Below are 24372 nucleotides of genomic sequence, written 5' to 3'. Positions count from 1 at the left end.
AGAACACATACCTCCACATGATTACAGCAATGCGAGATGAGGTAGTGAAAACATCATTCAAGATTGAAAGGGTTGTGAGGGGAATGGAAGACAAACTGGAGGGACTTACTAGTAGAATGGCAGGATTGAAGAAAGAATAGTTGGCAGTGAGGAAATGAATGACAGCACTGGAGACCAAGTGTGGAGAGTTATTTTCCGTTATGGAGAGCCTGGGGGTCTTTAGATCTAAATTGGAACACAGTATAAAATTGTTGGAGTCCAAACTGGAGAACTTGGATAACATACACAGGATAACCCCGGCTGAGTCTACTGGGTGTGCATGGGCAGATTTTGGAGTCATCTCTGCAGGAAGAAATGTGTAATGTACTTGGTGACTGGCTAGTCATGGAGGTAGGAAGATACAGCATGTGGTAGCGGCTGAGTCTGTACTGTCCCAGAGATAATGATGTTGCTGCTGGAGGTATTGTGTAAGTCATCTTGCCAAGTGATGAATAGAGGGGAATATCAGGAACTGCTTTTAAAAATGTAAAAAGGGGGAACTGATTATCAGAGGTGTGAGTCTTTTGTTCTACCTAAACCCGTACTCAAACATACTTACCCAGGAAGAGTGCTCTTAACAGACTGGTGATTAGGGGTATCACAGTGTTAGATAGCTACCCTATCAAGTTAAAATTGAACTATGATGGGAAGTTTTTTGTATTCTCACAGGTCGATTCAGTTCAGTCCAGGAGATACTGGAGAACTATCAGAACCCAGGTGCAAGGTTCGCGGTCATCAGCTAACTCACAGATAAAATTTGCATAAAAAAGGAAAGAGACAGGGGTGCCCCTTGTCACCTCTGCCCTTCGCTCTCACCCCCTACGCTACTACGCCAATGAATATGGGACAAGTCAAACATTCAAGAGGTGGACATTTTCAAAGCCACAGTATTTACTGCTGATGTACAACATATGATAACAATCCCAGGCACATCAGTATCAGCACAAATAAAGGATCAAACTCGAGCAGTGTTGAGTATTAAAACTGAATTCTTGAAACTGGAGGGTTTGAACGCTCGTGCCACAGCTTACATGTTGATCTCTGGGTAGAGGGGGAAGATGGAACAATTGGTTATAGCAGTGGTTCCCAACCTTTTGACTTCTGTGGACCCCTACTTTATGATTACTGGAACCCGGGGCCCCCCACTGACTCGTTCTTGGAGTCCGGGGACCCCCCCACTAAGTCATTACTGAAAGCTGGGGACCTAATCTTTTAATATTTTTTAATTATCTAAGCAGTCGCGAACCCCCTGAGGAGGCTTCGCGGACCCCCAGGGGTCCCCGGACCACAGGTTGGGAACCACTGGGTTATAGGGTTGCTAAAACATTACAGGAGATTTTAGCATGGAATATACAGAGGGCCAATTGTACAATTAAATCAGACATATTAACTTGGATTAAACAAAACATATCGTGGGTGGGGAAGATAGCAACAGTGAGAGTAATAGTACTGCTCAAGCCACCATATTTGTTGTGCACCCTTTCACTTGCAGTCCAGACGGCAAACATTAAAACAATTCTGCATGAATTGTCTTTGGCATGGGAAAAACGACTGATAGGATGGCAACAAGGATCATATATACCTAAGGAGCCCAAATGCTACGAAAGAGCCCGCTTACCCTAGCTGCTGGAATGGCTCTGCATAGAAACAGAAAAGGAATGCTGCAAAATAGATCAGAAGTGTTTCAGAGTGGCAATTTAGAAAGACACATGGCTGCATAAGACTTAGGGGGACCTATCTATATCCAGTAACTGAGGTCACTAAGGATTTGTGATTAAAACAATGTTCAAGTGTATTTACTTCCTACCCATAACCCTTCATTCCCTGCTAGACAACACCTATCTCACCCTAAGGATGGATTGTACAGCGTTCAAGGTACAGAGGAGGGGTGTCTGTATCTTGGCAGGGTACCTTTTCCACTATATGGCATCATCAAACTGCTTCAGCAGGTCAGGAAGCTTATGGCCTTCAGGATGGGGGGGGAGGTTCAGATACCTACAAATGAGACATTGAGTCATGCACCCGCAGACCAAAGGAAACGGAACCAGATCTACAACACCATCTGAAAAAACTGTTGAATACACACCAACTCAACCCAGGCAATTACACAGCTATCATCTAAGGGCAACATAATTTCAGGGCAGTAGGAACATTACAAGATCATCAATGAAACAAAACTGTTTTGCCAAAATGGAAATAGGAAATAAATGTTATACAAAATTATATACAGGTGGCTCTACAAGCCAGTCAGGTTGAACAAAATAGCACGTCGTCAGACACTTGTTGGAGAGGCTGCAGAGAGAAAGGTACAACTATCCATATCTTAAGCACATGCCCATGACAAAAAGGCACAAATGTGATCATAGGGGCCAAACTAGCTAGATGTCTGGTCGATAATTGTTCTAGGAGCACCACCAAAAATCTAACACACTGTCCTCACATTCTGGGGAAATGTGGCAGTTCTAGTGCATAGTTTGGGGCTACAAAAAGTATGTGTACTACTGAGTGTGGACAAGCCTGCTTGCAAGTTGGAGGACAAGAAAAGCATTCTAAAAACTATGGGAACTGAACTGGTACTCCAGTTTATAGCTCAGGTCTTTGTAACATGCTTAAGGAGATTAAAAGCCCTTACAAGGACAAATGAAGAGACGCAAGAGGGTGTGTCCCATGAAAAAGGAGGGAGTGTGCTCAGACAAGGCTTTCTGAGCTCTATGTGAGATTTGGAGCTATTAGATAGAAAGAAAACATTTGGATAACATGGAGGGGAAGATTTTCAGGAAGAAAAGGAGGATTAGGATTAATTAATATAGAAGTAAATTGACTGCAACCGCTTTTCAAATTCTGTACTATTACAAAACGTCCCCAGTACAGTGGTACTACATGTAACCATTGGTGCTAGTGGGCCTGCAACACTTATTGTGCCATCCATTTAATGTTTAAGCATTGAGGTAACAAAAATGTTTTGCCAGGTCTAAACCTTCCATTTAAATACATGTAAGCCCCCCCCCCCCCCCCCCAACACCTCAAAGTAGGCCCTAAACACCCAATAGGGTAGGGTGCATTGTATTTAAAATGTAGGATGTGTGATTTTATGTTTTACATGTCCCTGTAGTAAAAAAAACCTCCTATACTTGTTTATTCACTGCTTTAAGGCCTACCTCTCTGATAGGATAACATTGGGTTACCTTATTACATTTAGCAAGTGTTAACTTTTAATTGGCAGCAGGTAGAATGTCCTGTTTGGACTCAAATGAATTGTAAGTTAAAGTCCTCTTTAATGGTAAAGTCAGATTTTAGATTAGTTGGACTAAATTGGTCCCTATATGTGGCCCACTCTTCCTTGTGGGTGGGCCTCAACATGTGACTTTTTCCGGGTCTAGTGCAACCAGATACCCACACTTATTGCCTTCTGCTTCTTGGAGCTATAGTTACTTAAACCTTTAAATCCCTCCATTCCAAAGGTAACACTCCCTCCATCTTATGGAGATACTGGTAGTATCATTGAAATTGTGTCTCTGAGCGTGGAAAGGTACCATGTTTGTCCCCAATATCCCAGATGAAACCCTTTTGAGTCAGCCTACTTGCCCATATCCCCCCTCATCCCTAGTCTTATTCCTATTGTCAAACTACCACAACTTGACACTAGATATGCTGTATTCAGTGTTCTCTAGTTCAACTGTCTAACACAATGCTATTACCTTCTGGGACTGCACTGACTGGGACTATTCCAATTTCACTTAGCTCACTTAGAACTTTACCCACCACTGCCTCCGTCATCTTTGTGAATCTAAAGGCTTCTATAATGTACCAACAAATTACCTCCTTACTGGCATGCCTTACTATCCATTTTCCCATTCCACATACTGAATTGTTTGTTACAATGTCATTTTCAATGAACTGTAATAGATTTTAGAGTTGAGGGTGTTTTCATTATGAAGTATCTATCCATTAATACTACCAATAACTGGGAAAAAGTTCAAAAGCATCATAGGGCCTTACTCTGCTTCATCCACATCAACCAGCAAGCATCACCCCGACAATGTGTAATCAAACCTAGAATATGTTTTGAGTGCTACATAGTAATGAGAGAGATCTAGGTGAAGGGGTACCTCTAGCGATACCAGTATATCAGACCCAGATCATCACGCCATCTTTCCTCTTATCTCACTATTGTTGTTATTATGAAAGCCCCCATAGGTTTTATCCATCACTGTACACATGATCACATTCAGTTTTCCCATGTTCCCTGTGATCACAGTCTATGAGGCTAGCTGAACAATTCTGTGTAACTAGTTATGTAGAAAATATTCCTGACATGAGTTGAGGATGTATATGCTAATTTGGGAGAGCAGCGCTCCAGAATATTTCCCATTAACCTCTACTCACCTACCTTATCTATCCCTGTGAACACTGCCAACTATGAATTTGCTGTTATGTGTTATTAAATTGCACACCCAGCTACCTCACTTTAATTTGCAGATGAGAAAAACTGTTAAGGGAAGCAGTGGGACTGTAGCCAAGGTTGATACTGTTTCAAAAGATGCACCTTCGTTTGGGACCATACTACAGCTTTCTTGTCATTTATTTTCTTCCGAGATACTTCTGGGCCCCTGAAGTTGGGGTTTTTCAGCAAAGATCAGTAGAACCAGACTGATGCGTACCAGGAGCTCAAGTACCCATCAGTTGCTCACAAAAAATTAACTTTGTTAAGTTTAGTCAAAGTTAATATCAATGTGAATTAATCATATACAGTATGTATGGAGTATGTTTCACAGAAGTCACTATCATGATTTAACATTTTAGGTGGAAGGGTCAGAAGGCAGTCCCTCAAGATAACTTACAAAGTCAGTTATTAACTTATTACTCTAAATAGCTCTGGAGCTGGCCATGATACTGAAATCTCACAGATGACCAGTAGTCAATTGTTTCGTATGAAATAGGATTGTCAGCAATACCTTTTATAAACAATATTTGTGAACAGTCTAACTTCACAAACAGCATACAAAATAACAAACAGAAGTCTGTTGCCGATGAATACTTTCTCATTATTTGTTTTACTTTGTCAGTGTGGGATGATTTTATAGTTTTAGTACAAGGTCGTTCTTTTTTCCACAGTAAAAACCCAGGCTGGACATTTCATTTTTACTGTGGTTTTAATGAGGATTTGATACAGTATCTAATCTCAGTCTCTACAATGCTTCCCATGAGGCCGACACTGACTTCAGAATCATTCAATGAGGGTTTAAAGGCCCAGTTTTCAGTTGCAGATCCAGTACCCAGTACACTGAACAGGAAGGAATACATTTAGGCCCTCATTTTGATACTGGCGGTAAAAAACGCCTACCGCCGTAGCGACAGCCGGCAAAAGACCATCGCCGCGGCTACCAGCTGTCCGCCAGCTGTCCGCCATATTATGACCACAGACGGATTTCCACCAGAAGGATGGCAGAAATCCGGCTGTGGCCATGCCGGCGGGTGGCGGTAAGGAGGCGCCGCTGCCACCAGCAGCACCACGCCAGTAGACTGCCGCCAGCCGTATTACGACCCATAATACGGCTGGCAGTGTTCTGCTGGCAGACACTGCTGGTGGCAGCAGCGCCTGTCCTGTCTCCTGCCAGAGGACCCCCTGCACACAGGTAAGTCGGGTCTCCGACAGAGGAGGGGGTTGGGGGGTGTTGTGTGTGTGTGTATGTGTGTGGATGCAGGTGTGTATTGTGTGTTGGATGCGAGTGTGCATGTATGGAGGTGCGAGTGCGTGTATGTTGTGTTTTGTGAATGCGTGTGTGCGTGCATGTTTGAAAGTGTGTGCAGGTGTGTGTGCGTGAGTGGATGTATGCATGCGTGGATGTTTGGGGGAAAAGGATGTGTGTGTGTCAAGGGGGGGCGTGAATGTTGGGGGGCGTCTGGAGAGGCAGGGGGGTTGTGGGGGTAACTGGTGAGAGAAGGGGGAGGGACCCCTATCAGTAACAAGGAATTCTTTGTCACTGATAGTGCCGACCGCCATGGTTTTCGTGGCAGTAAGGAAGCCACGAGAACCATGGCAGTAGGCGTGGTCATAATCCTGCAGGTGGAACAGTGACGGCCACCAGGCTGGAGATGTGGATCTCCAGCCCGGCTGCTGTTACCGCTGTGGCAGTCGGAGTGGTACACTGGCAGGTTGGCTTCAGCCAACCCGCCAATGTCATAATATGGCGGTAAGTAACGCCAGCCTGTTGGCGGTACTTACTGCCATGTTACCGCCGACCGCCGGGGTCGTAATAACCCCCATAGTGCCCATGATGATATCTGCAAGGAAGTCTCCACAACTTCACAGATCTAGGAAAAAGCCTTACAAAGAGCAATGTATGCTTCATTCACAAACAAAACAGGTACAGCAAAGCACGTCCCACATCATTTTCAATTAGTTTAGGCTTATTTTGTGTGCCATTTACTGCATGCTTGCAATGCACCTTCTTCATTAGGGTGGGGTTGGTCTCTCCTCCACCATTTATGATCAGGCAGCCAAACATTGAAGTAGTCCCTGACTGCCCCTGCCTCCTTTCACAGAATATTGCCTGTCTGTTTTGTGCTTTAGGGACAGAGAACTTGTACACATGCAGACAAAATGTGTGTGGCAAATGTAAGGATTTTAAGCCTTTTAATTAGGTGCATCACAATTTGCACATTTTCTCTATGCAAATGCAGACATCATCCCTAAAACAGATAAGCAGAAGTAATGCTCTATGGAAGAAGAAAGAGGTGTCAGAGTATAAAGTGTGTCATGCTTGATGCTTGTTTGGATCTCTAGTGTATTTTCATGTACAGTGAGGTAATCACTGGGTCCTATTAGCTATTGAAGGACGCTCAAGACTGGAACAGCAGGGGCCATAATATAGAAAGCCCCTCTAAAGCCACATCAGGTGTATGAGCCTGCTTTTTGGGCCCATGAGCCCCTCTGGTATTACAGAAGGGGCTGCAGATACATGTGTGCCCTCTTCTGCAATATGCTGTGGCCCCACAAAAATGAGAAAGTACCACTGCACCTATTCTATTCTATGTTAAAGATGCAGGTGCAGAGGCAAAGAACCTGTTGTGGGTGTACTGAATGCCTGCCATATATAAGTGGCACACAGTGCTCTCCTCAAAGGCGAATGTCCCAAGGACCATCAGGTACCCCCTGCAAGCAGCTGCTGTCATTTACTGAACCAGCCTGCAGGGAGATCTCTGCCACTCTTTGAATTTGTAGGGGGCTAGCTGTTGCACAGTGAAAGGAGGACTGGTGTCTTCCATAAGCCAGTCATCTCTCACTAAGGAGCTGCTCACAGTGCAGGTGCGGGTTTGTGCCTACACTGAGGACAGCACATTTTCTGTGTTATCGTGCGCTGTCTCAGTCTGAATGGCACCCAGACTTAAGTGTGTCCCTCACCGCAGAGCGGGACAGTATGTAGTATCCATAATATGGCCCCTGGTTTGCACGAAGTGATGCAGGAATGAAGGATGCTAAAGCTAGGGAGGCAGAGTGCTACCTGAGGACCCTAGGATGAGCTGGGTGCAGGTAAGCTCAACTGAGCTTGTCTGTGACCCTAAATAGAAAAGAACATCAGACAGGAGGAGAGGCTGATGGTTAACGTATCATGTTTCCAAAGGGAATCCTGATCAGATCTCATTCATTATGTGTACATCATATGCAGTATCACTAAAATTGCTATGCAATCAATTTGTCTTTAAGTTTGTTTTACATCATGTAGGTTGTATCAAGATAGGTATCGTTCCTAACTTTCCAGCAGCTGTCCCTTCACTCCCATCCATAAGTCTCGAGTTAAGACCAGTGTAAGAGTCACAGTATACTAGATTCACACCCCAGTATATGAGATTAATACCCCAGTATGCTGAATTCACATACCAGGCCGACATCTCAGGTGTCAGTCTGCTCAGGAAGGAGCATTCAAAGTTGAAGCCTATATCTTAAGTTGAAAAGAAGGGAGTGAGGAGACCTGATTCTAGAGAGTAACATGATGGCTATTCCTTCTGTCTGAGGCCTGAGACTGTATGATCTGTGTGAAATAAGGGATAGCTCTGCTGTCAAAAGATTAAGGCCCTGATTCTAACCACGGCGGTCTTCGACCGCCGGGGCGAGGGTCGGCGGGAGCACCGCCGACAGGCCGGCGGTGCCCCGCAGGGCATTCTGACCGCGGCGCTTTGGCCGCGGTCAGAAAGGGTAAACCGGCGGTCTCCCGCCGGTTTACCGCTGCCCTTAGAATCCCCCATGGCGGCGCAGCTTGCTGCACCGCCATGGGGGATTCTGACACCCCCTACCGCCATCCTGTTCCTGGCGGTTCGCCCGCCAGGAACAGGATGGCGGTAGGGGGTGCCGCGGGGCCCCTGGGGGCCCCTGCCGTGCCCATGCCAATGGCATGGGCACGGCAGGGGCCCCCGTAAGAGGGCCCCGCAAAGTATTTCAGTGTCTGCCTTGCAGACACTGAAATACGCGACGGGTGCCACTGCACCCGTCGCACCTTCGCACTCCGCCGGCTCGATTACGAGCCGGCATCCTCGTGGGAAGGGAGTTTTTCCCTGGGCTGGCGGGCGGTCTTTTGGAGACCGCCCGCCAGCCCAGGGAAAAACTCATAATACCCTCCGCGGTCTTCTGACCGCGGAGCGGTATAATGGGGGCGGAATTCTGGCGGGCGGCCTCCGCCGCCCGCCAGAATCAGAATGACCCCCTAAGTCTGTGAAAACGTAGCCCTGTCGCTTAAGGGTAGGGGAAAAAGCCTGTGAGAATGGTGTAACTTTAAGGTAGCTCTACTGTGGGAGGTGTGTAACTGTAAAATCTATGCAAACTCATAGTTAATTCTGGTCATATGCGTGAGTCGCTGAGGTCTGTGTAGATGAGGAGCAATATTCATTGTTCCATTTTGTTCCATCCGAGTCGTTTCTCAGCCATTTAATATGGCTGAGAAGCTACCTAGAAGGAGTGGGATGACAATATGAAAGGAGGTCGATGGTGCACGTGAAAGAAGAAGATATATGTATTTTGAATTATGATAAACTGTCAAATTTCCTATTCATCATTTGCACAACTCGCACATATTATGGCATGTTACTCAAACTCTCATTAGTTTCTATTAAAAAAATTATCATCTGTCACTGTTTTCTCAAAGCTGTCTTGGGCATGGTAACATGCAAGGGAAGGATTAGGTTTGCTTGTCACTCCATGAAAGTACTGCAATGTTTTACAAGCACCTCCTCAGAACCTCCGGTAAACCTATGAACATTTTGCTAATTTTTTTTTAAAGGTGAGTTATAAAATGCACCATTTGTCCCATATTTTTAATTTTTCAGAGGATGGGATTGTTCAGGTGTGCCCGCTCCACTCTTTTGGTGCAATTTGGGACAACAACTTACATTTTATCAATTTTAAGTTCTACCAGTCAGCCACTGCATGCTGGGTTCAGATTGACAGAAGTGATTCCAGTTAACAAGAAGCGTGGCTGGCAACATCTTCATGTCAGCAATATTGCTGCGTACATTAATACTAACTGCTAACATTTGCTGTGGCCAGTAGGTCACAAGTTTGAATCCTGTCAAGGTCAACTCAAATGATCAGGCTCTCTATTCTGTCAAATAACTACCACAAAATATGTAACTTTAACAACTCTTATGCACAGTGCTTATAAAGATTGAAGTGTTGTATGATGCTCTATGAACAGGCTAGTATTGGGGCTCATAAGAGAGAAAAGAGGCTAGGGTACAATGCATAGCAATGGAGTTGCTTCTTTTGCAGGAGGTACACAAGCATAGGCAAAATTACTACCTGTGACAGGATTGTGCCCCTTACTTGTTGAATTATGAGTTTATCTAGGGGTACCACCTGGCTAATATTTCACCAAAATGGTGGGAATGTTCTGTCTAGGCCAGTAAAAAATTGGACAATCATCAAGAGCCCCAGTACCTTCCCCATTGAAATAAAAAAAACACCATCACTTCTATAGAATTTCCAAACAGTAATTGAGAGCAGTCTACACTGTTCTAGAACACAGAGGCAGAAATGCTTTGTTAAAAAAAAATGAAAAAAAAACAATACAAAGAATTTTACAAAATATATGCTCAAGTACTTTTCCCAGGCCCGTCCAGTATCTCAAAAGATGACAAAATACCTGGTATTCTCTATTATCGTGACATGGCTGAGTAATCCCTACTATTACAAGGCTTTCTCCTTGCAATTGGTTCTCTTTTGGTGAGCAACACAGATGCTAGAGCAGACCTCTTGTTTACAATTTACTCAGCACAGTGCTGGGTACAATAATCTCTGCAGCATAAGCACACATTGGGCCCAATTCACAAACAGCCTCGTAGTCGTGATGGAGGCTCTGCAGTCGTGGCGGAGGCTTCACAATGAGAAACCGCAGTGCGGAGATTCAGTCACGACTGCAGAGGCTCTTTCTGAATTGGGTTCGTAACTTTTAAATTGCCTAAAGCAAGGAAACTCACAAAACGATGTGGACTGGTTGACAATATAATCAGATATCGACACGTGGTTGCATCACAAGGATACATGAACTAAGTCCAGCATTACGTTAGTAGAATCATTACACCATGCTTACATCGATATAGTCCACAGTGACTGACCACTTTTTCAGAAAATGAGACACGGATCTATAGTGCGAATATCATTTATACGCTCATGGTCCACTCTTTATGATCTCTGCTCAACACCTTAGAGGATGCACCTGTGTCAAAATGTTTTCAAAGCAAACAACCAAATCTTTACTCTGTTGTCAATATGTGTGATGCCTCAGTAGGCCTCAGAAAACACACAAAGATCTTGCAAAAAGGATAACAGACTATACAATATTGTCCGCACCATCACACATTTAAAGGTCTAATGCAGTGGTTCCCAACCTATGGTCTGGGGACCCCTGGGGGTCCGTGAAGCCTCTTCAAGGGGTCCGCGACTGCTTACAAAATTAAATATTATTGACAGATTTGGTCCTCAGCTTTCAGTAATGCCTGAGCAGGGGGTCCCCAGATTCCAATAGTGAGTAAGTAGGGGTCCCCCAGTTCCAGTAACGATAAAGTGGGGGTCCACAGAAGTCAAAAGGTTGGGAACCACTGGTCTATTGGGTTCACAGAATTAGGAATACATTCATCAATCAAGCGACTTGAGTGCCCTACCTCACAACTACGTTTCAATATATACTAATGATTAACTAGACATATAATTCATCCTTCCAAAGGGAGGGGGTTTGGGATGCTACAATGTATTACACCATGGCTGTGAGGTTACCTTTAGAATCCTCTACTGTCTCACTTAGTGTTTCCTTGCAAGACAGTTTTTCTACAGGGAGATTGGCGTTATCTTCAAGGAAGGCAGACAGAAGAAAGTGAAAAGAAAGCAAGACAGTGAAATGTGTAAATAATATCAGTGCTAAAGAGAAATTAAAAAATCGAAATTAAAAGAAGTACCAGACCTGAGAGAAATCACCCAAAACAAGCAGAATATACATTCCAGATCACCTTGTGTTTGCAATTTTGTAGTAAAGTTAGGAAAAGGGAATAATATCAGAAAACTGATTTTACATTTGTTTGCACCTCAGACTGGTGCAAAAAGTAAACAGACAGATATCGCTCCCCAAATATGAAGGGCAGTCTGGAGACGAATTAATGACAATTAGTTAGCCAACGTAGCGGCCCATCTAAATTATAGTGAGTTTCAAGTTGAGGACCGGGCAAGTGACAGGCTGCAAGCCAAATAAGCAAAATTTGAGGGCTAAATGAGTGATAGTTTGGGGACACAAATGGTTGACCATTTTCAGAATAATAAGTAAATAGAGAATTTTAGAGAGTCCACACAAGGCATACAGTTAAAGGCAAATGACCAACAGAAACATTCTGAGCCAAATGTGATAAACTGAGTACAAGTGCTGATCGTGTATATCGTATACAAAATAGCCAGCTTCATTGAGTTCCCCTCCATCACTTTTTATAGATGTCCACCTTTAATTATATCCAAAATAAACAATTCACCAAACTTGAGCTCCACAAACCGAAAGCAAATACAAGGACTACTATGCTTAACTCTAGAGCTGGTAATTCCAATGCCTACTCCTTAAATACAGTGTTTTCACTAACTGATTGAACAGCCTATATTTTAAATATATTAATTTGTGACAGTCTAACAATGAACAAACTAGAGGATTCTATAACACTATGAATGGTGCTCAGGACAGGAATCACTGACATCTGAATGTGTTGCCTTCAGATGACACACAGGTCTCTGACATGTTGCACTAACCAAGTTATCTCACTTTTGCTTGCTCTGATGGAGAAAATTAAAACAGTTAATGCTTCTTGGTGATTTGGGCCCTTTCAGCTCGATAGGCTTTGGGAAAACTCAACATTAAATATGTTAATTGAGTATTAATTAAGTATGTCTTTTTGATGAATACTTCTACTGGGGTTTCTCGTGCCTGCAATGTTAAGCTTACAAAGCTAATGCTCTGCTGCAAGGCATCTACCCTTTATTAGATTTTAACAGTGCTAGGGTTATTAAAAAACTGGTTGTTAAGCACTTATTTTGTTAGGTAAGTACAGATTATTACATAATAAAATTGCTTGAAAGTTTAAATTCTTATCGATGTTGGGGACTCCATGAAGCATGTGAAAGAAAAATTAAAACTAACTACACAACCATGCAACATATATGTAGACCACAACAGACTACATAAAATTGAACAGAACCATAATCAAGAAGATATTTTGCCTAGATGACCATAAAATGACTGTAAAACGGCCTTCTACATGGCCACCCAATCATGGGCCACATACATAGGTAAATAGTTTTTATCAGTTATGGTAACTCTCAGATTTTGGGATATTCATCATTGGTATCCTTTATCATAATTCCTGCAGGTCAAGGAGAGTCACAGAAGAACATGTTACTTACCTTCAGTAAGGTGCTGGTGGATATAATCAATCGAACCACAAATTCCTCCTGCAGGAGTCAGATTCGATCCAGATAATTTTGTAGCAGTTCTCCTGCACATTCATGCCACATAAGCGCTAAATCTGCATGTTTACACCCACACTGTGGCCTGGCAGATATCAAGGAGAGACCCTCCTCACGCCAAAGCAACGGTAGTGGCCTTGGCCCAGGTGGAATGGGCCCTGAGACCTTCCAAGGTTGCTTCTTGGTGAGTAAGTAGCAGATCTTAATGCAGTGCACTATTCAGTTTCACTTTTGCACACCCTTCCCTTTGTTTGCTCCAGAGAATCCCACAAAAAAATTATTGTCCATTCAATTGTCTTTGGTACAATCTATGCAAAAGTTTAAATCCCTTCTGGGGTCTCAATGATGGAGTTGTTTATTCTTTTTTTGAAGGCTGGGAGGGTGCAAAGAACGTTGGTAGAGCGATGGACTGTCCAACAAGGAAGAGAGCCTCAACTTTTAATAAGAAGGGCGCCCATGTCGTCAGCACCAATGTGACTGGAAGAAATATGGTGTAGGGCTGTTGCACTGACAGTGCCCTCAGTTCACTCAAGGGTTGAGCTGTTGTAATTGCAACAAATACTATAGTCTTATAGGTCAGAAGCCATAGCAAGCAGTTATTCATAACCTCAAAAGGTTTTTCCATAAGAAATGTCAAGATCGAATTAGAGTCCTACTACAGCATCATAAATGGCTTGGGAGGGAACATGTGTGCCAAACCTTCAATAAATCTCATCATAGTATGTTGATAGAGTGGAATGATAACATCAACTGGTCTATCCAGTTACATTTGTAGGAAGTAGCATCAATAATGATGTTTGGGGGAATATTATTAGATTTAGTGTATTACCTTTGCTGCTGGTTAGTAGAGAACTGGTTGTTAGAGATCAAGTCAACAGATTTAATCTTGGATAGGAGAAGGTTTTACTGATATTCCAAGATTTGTTAAGGAGAACAAGAGTGATGCTGATTTTCAAATGGGCTGACACAGAGGTGTTAAATTTTTCGAAATGTTGTAGGAACGTTGTATTTAGTCCTAGAGGGTTGGCTCAGTTTGATTTACTAGCTACAGATAGACCTTAAGAGGGCGATTGGGGGAGTCCACTTTTGTGCAGGACCAATTTTATTTACATATTATAGCACTGCCAGCTCTATATCTGTGAAGTCTATCCTTGTAAAAAAAAGTGATGAGACGAGGATGTCAATGAAATGATGCATGCTGTAGATGTGGTAAAACAATGTTTCTGAGGTGATTAGTAGATTCAGGGTGTGAGAAGTGATAATTTCAGCAATTTCAAAGGAAGGAGCTTCAGAGGATCTTCCTTTAATTAACATATATTTTAAATTGGCAACAAGGTGTGATATGGGATGTGTGGTTGTGGTGGCTTTAATTTGTATGAGTCGTTTGGGTGATGGCTTTGCTGTGATTTTAAAGTAGTATGTATGAATCTCCTACATATGGTGAAGAATGAGAGTTACCCGATAAGCACATCGTTTCAAGGAGAATAGTAGAGGCACTGGGCACAATCAGTACACATATTGTATTCTATGTGGTACAGAACAAGTTTTATAGCACAGTTGTGAACAGCAAGAGGCAGGTTGTGTAGGCAAAAACTCTAGCAGAGTGGCACATAACTGAATTTACAGGTTAATGAGCTGTGGAAGACTAAATGAGAGAGCTGCTTGAGAACTGCAGAGTAGCTTTTTTAGCAACATAGACGAGACAATTATATTCCCAATATATGTGGCACCTCTGAAAATCCAAGCAGAAAACAAGTCGTATAATGTAAAAATATTTTGCAACATGGCAAGTTGTAAACAGAGTATTGTATAAGTATATTATAGCTGAGTTGATTCGATGGGCATTTAAAAGGGAGAGTTTATGAGAGTGCAAAACACACTAGCAGAAAATGACAGGTAAATGCACATGTAAAATTGAATAATGACAGTATGATAGGATAGCATAAGATAATGAAGACAGCCTCTTCCTGCATCTCAGAGAATCTAATCTATTCTGGATACCTCGCATGCAGAATCTCTTCCATTTGAAGGCATGATAAACCTTTGTTTAAGAACCTGCAAAATGTTGTAGTTCTGGTATTGTTTTTGTTGGCAGCGTCTTTGTCCAAGTACCCCCTTTTTTTTTTTTCATAACAGATTTTATTACATTTCAAAGCTGCATCAAACATCAGGCCATACAGTAGCAATGTACAACATACTATCAGTACATATCGATCTGTGGCCTCCTGCAAATCCCAATTCTCCCCTCTACCCCCTCACCGTCGTCTTCCCAAGTCGTTGTCTCAACCGTATTATAATACCTATTCACTCTTCCTGGTGTGAGATACATCCTATGGAAAATAAATGTAAAGCAGGCATTCTGTGACACTTTAGGAACCATTCCGGCAGAGTTGTCCAGTCGTCCTCTCAACAAGTTCAGAAGGTGTCTAGTGGCTGCCGCATGTCTTCCCTAATCATCCTATACAAACTGGTAACCTCTTTAAAAGTCCCCAATGACGTGACTATATACATAGGCAGCTCTTATGATGAGATAGTTCTGACATGATAGTCCCCCCAATGTTTTCAAACCACTGATGAAACAGCTCAGGAGAGCAGGAAGTACTCCAGGGGCAAGTCAAATTCCAGGCAAAAATCTTCAAAGGGGAGAAGTTCTTCAGCTCACAACAAGTTCCCCACTCGCGTCACACATGCAGCCACCCAATCTGCCAGGTCATGCGGTACTGTTTCAACATACTTAGGGGCATGTCCGATGAATAAGAAACCTGTATAAGTGTTTCCTTTAAGTACCTGTTTCATCATCGCTGTAACACTTGGATTTTTAGCTGTATCCTCAGCAGGAGGGTGGCCAGTCTTCATGAGCACCTGGAACAGCTGCTGGAGCTCAGGGATAAACTGCCCCATCTCGCGCCCTGGGGTAAATCTACCTGCCACTCACTGGGTGAGTCACTGAAGCTGCACTGCAAAGTCATATGTCGCAAACTCAGGGACCGCTAAGGCTCCCTCACCCACAGCACGCTCTAGTGTTTCCAAAGCTATTGTCCTGTGGCTAGTACCCCACAGAAAAGCAACACTGAACAAGTTGAGCTCTCAGAATATCGGCAGAGGGATCCATAGAAGTAGATTTACCAATATAGGGGCTAGTATGTCAGCATATGTGGCACAGAATTCAACTTGGAACCAGTCTGCCACACAAGTTTTTCTCCTCATCATGCCCTTTAGAGCTAATCTTATTTCCTGAGGAGTGGTATCTCCCCCAATTCTTCGATGTCCTCCTGTGTAAGAACCGGTAACAGTAAAGGAGCTAGAAAATCAGTAATGGCTTCATCTGCGAGCGCTGAAGCAATTGCATAAAGGCCAAAATAGTACCTTTTAAAGTGTTGGCTGATGTCCACTTGCCTATAGAGGTGGGTCTCCTGGTCCATCTCACATTCCACAATGAACGAGCCCCATCTGGTGGGATTAGCCACCCCAAACAACAGTGTGGCAGTCCGGTCACATTCCACATGCTACCTTATCATGTATTCCCTATAATCATAGCATCTTAGTTTCTCAACCTGCCCTGCTAGACATTATCTGGTGGCAAGCAATGTCTGCTGTAGGTCACGGCCCTTGTCTGTGTTTCTCTACGTCTCTTAATTTTGCGTCCAAGGTCACAACTTTGGCTACCTAAATATGCCTAACACCACCGCTTCAGCTATGCACTTCCCCTGATCCCTGCACTGAAGGTGCCCCACTCCATCTGTGTAGAAGATGCTGTGCCAGTAGTGTCCACAAAGTATTGCCGAATACAGTCTGTAATGGTATCCTGAAAGACTTCATCATCTAAAGACTCCGGCTTCAGTCTCCAAGCAGAAATTCAAGGCCGTAACTGCTTCCAACCCAAATGGAGGAGGACCGGGTTGTGGTCCAAAATGGTTCTGGCAAGGTAATCATCCTAGTGCACCAGGTCATGGACATCTGAGGTGTAAAGGAACTTATCTAAGTGCATGTGAAGTTCATGGAGACCCGAAAAGAAGGAGAAGTCAGTGGATGTATGTGGAGCCAGGTGTCAACCAGCCCCCATGTAGTCTGAAAACCTGCAAATAAGCGAGCAGTTCTGTTAGCTGGGGAGTGCTGCAGCTGGGGGTGGGAACAGTCCACGATGGGGTGCGCTATGCCATTAAAGTCTTCACCCATAATGACTCAGTGCTCTAGGGGGGGGCTCTAGGGCCCTAGACAAATCCTCCAGGAATGCCCCTTGAACTATATTGGTGGTATAAATATTAATTAGAGCTATATCTTGGCCAGTGAGGTGACCTGTCACCACCACAAACCTGCCTGCTGGTCAATCAGGGTACCAGTGTGTTGCAACAATGCAATATGGACCTCTTCCGCCTGCTGAGGTACAAAATTACTTAATATCGCTTAGTCATAGTATGCATCCCCCTAATGTTCCAGGAGATAAATTTGTAAATCATGGGGGTCAGCATTGGGCGTATCTAGAGACATACAGTGATAACCACCACCCGGCCAATCCCGGCCCTGCCCCACAATACTACCACCAAGGACTGGGACAGTAACTGTAAGGCCGGTTGGACGTGACTCATAAAACCCCAACAGTCAAACAACTTTCTACCCAACTCCCACATCCCAGGACAAGAAGGCAACGGCCTCACTTCCAAACTTACATTCGAACCTCAAACACTTGTGGGCAAGCCCACGCGTTCTACCAAGAACGGGAGTGTGCCTGTTCTGATACTCCATGCCAGGCTCCCCACCACTCAGCAGCGTAAGGAAAATTGAGATCTGTGGCAAGGGGGGCCAAGGGTACATTCACAGTGATCTTTAAAGCACCCCCACAAGCTAAAAATATTACAGCACCAACAAAGTAGTTGATCTATATGCGTTCATCAGCAGTCCCTGGTGTCACTTTGGGCTGGTCTGCACCAGAGGTCTCAGATGAGGTGTATCCATGGTTGGAGTCATAAGTGCCATCACCACCTATTGTAGACGTGGGGCTCATTCCGCTGCCACTCATTGGGAACTGGCTTTTTGGGAACACTCGTCTAGCGTATTAGCACAGAGGGTCAATTTTCCTTGGAGACATGGCGGGGAATTTAATATTGTATTGGCCATTACTCTGGAAAGGTCATTTGCTCCTCTCCCTCAAGCATAAACTGCACTTAACAATAGGCACTTGTCTCACTGGTTGTGTCAATGGTCCATGGTAGATTTTGGGTGGCACCGTTATGCGGGCCAAATGCTTGCCTTGTTTTGAGAAGATTGTCTTCACCGCCTCCATGAGCTCACTTTTCACACATACTGATTATTGGGACAGGACTGTTTCTGATCACAATCTGTTAGTTGTGGGACTTAGAGAGGGAGTGCATTATCCCCCCATTCCCACACAGAAATTCCAGAACAGTGCCACAACTTGGGCCTCCCTGTCACTGCAGCTAAAATAAAGGAAGCCATTAGGTCACAGGCCACCAACAACACTCCAGGTCTGGATGGACATTCAGTGGAGTTTACTGTACCTTTTTGGGTCTGTTATCCCTGCGACTGGCACAAATATATGCAGCAGTACTGGAGGATGGCCTCCTCCCTGCATCTTTGAGAGACGCCCTGCTTATTTCTATCCCAAGGCCAGGCAAGGATAAGTCAGAACTATCCTCATTTAGATCAATGACGATCCTGAACACAGATTCTTTAGCAAGGTGTTAGCTGACCATCTATGGTCACTCCGCAACTAGTGCGCACTGATCAAAATTGCTTCATGCCTGGCAGGAACATTTCACTCAATATTTGACGGCTCTTCAGGTTTATGGGGGCTAGCCCAGGACCCTGGCGCTAGATGGCCTGCATGGTCCTGAACCTCGAAAAGCATTTGATTCCCTGATATGGAGGTACCCTTTCAGATGCTACACAATTATGGTGTGGGTGGGTGTTTTTTTGCAATTGTGTATCTTTTGTACAAAGCACCTTCAGTGCAGGTCCAAAGGGACCAGCTTGTGTCCGAGGCAATAGGAATTTACAGGGGCACCAAACAGGGTCACCTGTTGTCCCTCTCCCATCCGCCCTGGCAAAGGAGCCATTGGTTATGTTGTTATGGCACAGAGGTGCCCCCTGGGATATACCACTTGGAGAACCCACTCTGTCTCTGTATAGACAGACACATATGTGGTCGCAGATCACACCTAAATTGCTAACAATTTGAACACCTTTACTGAAGTCTCTGGTTTCTGTGTTAATTGGCGGAAATCTTGCCTCTTGCGTCTTGCCTCTTTCCCCTTTCAGTCGGAGCAGAGGGATGTGAGCCTGATGTCGGTGGAGGGACTATCTTGTGGCAGCTCTATTCTGCCACAATATATTCTGCTATTCGAAGTCCGCATATATCACTATGAAAGTGACTTGCTGGTTGGAAACCTTGCCAGAACTGTAACAGCAATCCGTGGTTAAACTGCATTCTGAAAACCTCTCCCTGTTTCCATCACAGGCAGGGCAGCCTTGTCCAAAATGGTGGTACTCCTGCGTCTATTAAACCATTTTATTAACCTCCTTCTTAAGCTGCTGACTACATATTTACGTGGTTGTTCCAGGACCTGATTTGGCGCAATGGCTGCCACAGGGTGGCACTGTCCAAATTACACTTGCCTACGGACAAAGAAAGGCTGGGAGCTCCTAACCATGAATACTTTTATTTAGTGGTGCAGCTGCAGTGTGTAAGTTGTCTTCTTGATGACACCACATCCACTCAACCCCTCTGCCGCCTAGAAGGTCTCCATGTGGCTTTTCTACCTGGTGCGAATTTCAGTCTCCTCCACTGTGCTTGCTTTAAGTGGCCCATCGCCTGTACATCACATTATCAACTACCCCTTATGCTCCCGTCATCACCCTTCTGGGTTCCCCATAGACAAAGGATATTTAACCTATGTTAGGTTATAACACTGGCACGAAGCAGGTTTGACAACTTTCACAGATCTATTTCTGGATGGTACCCTAATGCCTTTCACTGAGCTGACAGACTAGCACACCATCCACAGGGGGCAGTCCTGACATATCATACATTGACCCATTTTCAGAGAACCTATTGGTGTGCTTCAGAAATCGAACCACCGATATATGCTATGATGCAAAACCTTCACTTTACGGGCAAAATGCAGTGATTAATAACCTAGATTGCTAAACTTAAAAGGGAACACACTCAGACTTCTCTTACCCACCTCTGCGTTACATGGGAAACAGCGTTTGAGTCTGATAAAGAGTGAGACAAAATTCTGACCTAACCAACAAAAGTCTCAGGTAACACAAGGTTAAAAGTCATCCAATGCATGTCCTTTATTTAGAGTACCAATCTCCTACCAAGATCAATGACTTTTCCCCCACGTTTTCCTGGTTGCTCCTGCTGCTGATTTATGCCATATGGCGTGGTCTTACCCTCCCACTATCCCGCTACTGGTCAGCACTGAATGATCAATTTGTACACACAAAAGAAATGAATGTCCTACCTAACCTGGAGGTATGTGCCTTGGGGTTGTATCTGTGTACCCAAAAACAAAAAACAGTAGCTTGGTTTATTAACCTAGCATTGCTCTTGGCTAAGAGTGTGGAAACATGCTGTTGAAAGGCTACCCTCCCTCTCACAGCTACACAGCAACAATTATTGATAGCTCGGGCTACAGGGGAGGGTAACATCCTGAGAGCAGAGGAGGCTAGAGGTCTCCAGGAGCACCCTATACCCATGCAGTGGGATGGTCCGGTGCTCCACTTCTCTTCCAGGGGATCTTCATCAATAGTCATAAACATTGAATATTCTCGCCTTCGTGCGGGGACCCCGGAGCATATACAAAATACACACATATAAAGTATGAAATATGCACGAAAAATATATACATAGCATTTTTAGTAGACAAATTTCCATACTAAACTCATATATACGTGTGTAAAACAGCAATGCAGACTATAATCATAAGCAGGCTAAAATGCTTTATTTCTATGGAGTTTTGTTTATCGAGAGTTGCCATTACTCCAGCTTTCCCACAAGACCGTTGGCTCATCTTCCCTCCCCTGATGTACATCAACTGGGACACTCCCCTTCTCTTGCATTGATAACAGGGCATATTGTCAAACTACACTTGTTTTCTTACTGTATCTATTAAGGTGGTGATGCTTTAGTCCTCACATAATAAACCTATTGTAATCTCCTCCATAGACTGCTGTTCATGTTCTATCATAGTGCTTTTTTCTCTCTTAGTTGTTATGAGTTCTCTTCCTTCCTGGAATCTATGGTGGTGCCAACAGCATCAAGCAGACATTATTGTCACAAGATATATCTGTTATGGGTCACTCATATTACGTTATGCTACTGTTGGTATCCACAATTACCCAGTCTATTCCATTTGCTGGTGATAATGTACTGTGTTGTAACGCTGGTACTTATATGTCAAAATCAATAAAGAGAGGTTATAAAAAAGTGGACAAATCCAAGGGGCCAGTTTGTTGTCTAGAAAAGAGGGAGGAAGAACAGTGTAATTTTATTTTACTGTATGTCTGTGCCCAACCCCATAGTTTTCCCTCTTCTGTGAGTACTATAGCTAGAAATACCAGTGTAACACAGGGATATTACAGTGTGTAATATCCAAACCAACCTCCGGCAAGTGTTTAAGGAGGCATATCTTCTGTGTCTGTTCATGAGTAGTAATAGTAGCTGTACCAGTCATTCCAAAGTGTGAAAGATCCACTTGCTTATGTTTCCTAACTTACTTTTCACATTCAGTTTTGAGCTGTCAAGGTCCACCCAATATATTACTTCCCTTTTCTTGTACTGACAGCACTAACAGGCACCCAACTCTGTGCCATGTTTCTTTTACCAAAGCATTAGCTTACTGTATGTAAGTATTCAGTTGATTTTCTTAAGGCCTGAGGAACATACCCAATAAGAAGCTTCAGGTTTAACTACGCCTGACTTCCCCGTAACATTGTCTATAGTCAATGCAATCTCCTACCGGAATTTTTAGGCAGGCCCACATCATATGACAGGATCGGTCTTCTTTCACACCAAACCTAGGTTAGGAGTTAACTGAGTTGGGGCAGAACTCTCAAATCTTCTTGGGGTTCAGTTATGTTTTATTTGAAATGGTAAATTGTAAATATTCAACCCACATATTTCACAATATCCTGTATCAGCATAAGCTTCTAGTCTTCTTCTACTAGACTGCTTTCTACATATATCTAGATCAGGTTTCATGCAATCCTTCTAGGTCACCTTTCGATTTCTCTAAGAAATGTTGATGCAATAATGTGACAACCTTTTTCCCCAGTACACAAATATACTTTTTGTTTAATACTCCATAAAATGGGCAAATGCAAGCCACCTGCCAACACACAGTAATTGTGCTACAAGATGATAATGCTCAAAATATGGCAGCCTCAGTCTACCCTCATTGGAGTTTACACAATGCAACTCTGTTCATGTCAGTCTTCAATGTCGATGAGATGAGGGTGCTATTTAGTTTATGAAGCAGTTTGCCAGGTAATCCCACCATGAGAATTGCAAAGACGCTAAAAATTTCAGGGAAGAACAAGCATTTTAATGAGAGTGACCCTTCCCATCAAGGATAATGGAAGTGACCGACTCCTCCCACCCCTCCCAGAATGACACAGTACCCTTTAGGGTTACCAAGGCTCTACCAACCTTGCCCTTTATTATGTCAGGGGCTCTATGGTACCCTTAGGCAGAGGCATGTGTGTAACCTTCTGATCTTCAAGATGTGGTGGTTGGTGATTTTGACAACAGTTGCAACTTGGTGTTCAAAGGAGAGGTCTCTGACAAATCAAATCCTGGTGTTTTGCACACCTTGAGTTAGAAATGGGGCATCACTTACTTCTCTTGGCCACTTTAATGAGAGGAAGCTTGTTGTAGTCTTGCCGGATATCATAATTACGGTTGAGGAATGGTTAAGGTGTAAATTGCTGTTCTTTATCCAGTGATAGATATGTTTTAAACATGCTAACAACCTTGTGCATTCATCTGAAAGGTCACCTAGTTTGAAGTGGATTTGTAAGTCACCTGCATACGTCTGGAATTGAAGTTGGTAAAGAGAGATGATTTGTTCGAGGGGTCTCATGTTGATGTTAAACAGTTCCGGGGAGAAAGGAAACCTTGAAGAATTCCACAGGTTTCATTGTCAAGGAGAATTAAACTATTTGGTTTGCTGAAACTAATTTGAAAGCAACTAGTTACATCACTGAAATCCTGTCCCATTTATTCCAGCCCACTCTTTTAGTCAGTTGAGCAAAGAAGACACCAAGCACCAGTGCACACTATTTTAAGTTGCTGTCATTGTCTTAAAGGTATCAAAATTAACGAAACCTCAGACCTGTCACGGAAACTCATATGTTTAGAAATTCCGAAGTTTTCATTATAACCTCTCTTACAGTATCCAGCGATTAAGTTGTATGGGTACTCTGCTCTATTTCTGGTGATGGCAAAGGTGGAAGGCATTCCTAGCCATACTCTGAAGATGTAGAAGAATCCAAAATGGTAGATGCAGTATGATGAGACTTTGCAGGTGACATATACAGAAGAAAGTAGGGTCACAGTTGCCTTCTGAACCTAAGGCATTTGAGAAGGGGGAGAATGTTGTTTATTCCTTCACCGAGGAGTGTCCTTTTCTTGAAGTGGGTTTGCCCGAACACTTCATAGGCACAAGACTCTGATAATATTCCCTGCAGCAGTCAACATTTGGTGCACAGACTCCGTTCTCAGTACTGAATGCTCCTCGTCACTGAATTGAGACGCTACTCCAAAGACATCAGCATCCAACTATTTTGCATAAGCCTTTCTGTGCAGGAAACAAATGGTTCTGTGCTAAAGAATTACTCCACCAAACCCAGCGCTGACAGCATTCACTGTTAAAAAAATTGGCCTGCAACAGCTCACTGCTTAGTATTGACAACACTAAGCTGACCAAATCTGAAGCAGCTGATGTAGGGCACACTACAGCAAAATTTAAAAAACATATTTGGTTTTCTGAAGCAGACCCAGCAGAAAACGAAGGCAGGGGTGACTTGATTTGTTAGCTGCAGGCTGGTCCACTTCCACCTCCTTGCCAGACTTAACTGACAGAGCTGGTGGAGGCGGAAGGTGGTATAAAAAAAAGGAGCATGTAATTGCCATGCTTTTCTCTCCCTAAGGGGTATGTAGCTCATTGCCTTGCATTATGTACACTTGGCCACACGATGATGGCTGACCAAGCGGAAGATAGACCTGAAAAAGATCAGCTCAACTTTCTACCACATTTGGAGCAATTAGAAAAACACAAGAGGTGGCCCAAAACAGTTGCCCAAGGCTTCCTAGGATATTC

At 43.7% G+C, this 24372-nt stretch overlaps 1 protein-coding gene across 6 annotated transcripts in view; it reads right to left on the bottom strand.

The window, feature by feature from the left end:
• MAK (male germ cell associated kinase) overlaps positions 1–24372 on the bottom strand; it is a 420577-nt gene that overhangs the window by 93279 nt on the left and 302926 nt on the right. For 3 of the 6 annotated variants that reach the window (XM_069216967.1, XM_069216954.1, XM_069216990.1), the window contains one exon: positions 11306–11377. The exons of the other annotated variants lie outside the window; for them this stretch is intronic. In XM_069216967.1, the coding sequence (XP_069073068.1) occupies positions 11306–11377 (72 nt within the window). The remainder of the gene's footprint in view (positions 1–11305; positions 11378–24372) is intronic. 6 annotated transcript variants of the gene reach the window in all.

This window comes from Pleurodeles waltl, chromosome 2_1 (genome assembly GCF_031143425.1).
Source record: "Pleurodeles waltl isolate 20211129_DDA chromosome 2_1, aPleWal1.hap1.20221129, whole genome shotgun sequence".
Classification (NCBI taxonomy): domain Eukaryota; kingdom Metazoa; phylum Chordata; class Amphibia; order Caudata; family Salamandridae; genus Pleurodeles; species Pleurodeles waltl.
Note: the sequence above shows the minus strand (reverse complement) of the source record. Positions and strands in the feature narration are given on the sequence as shown.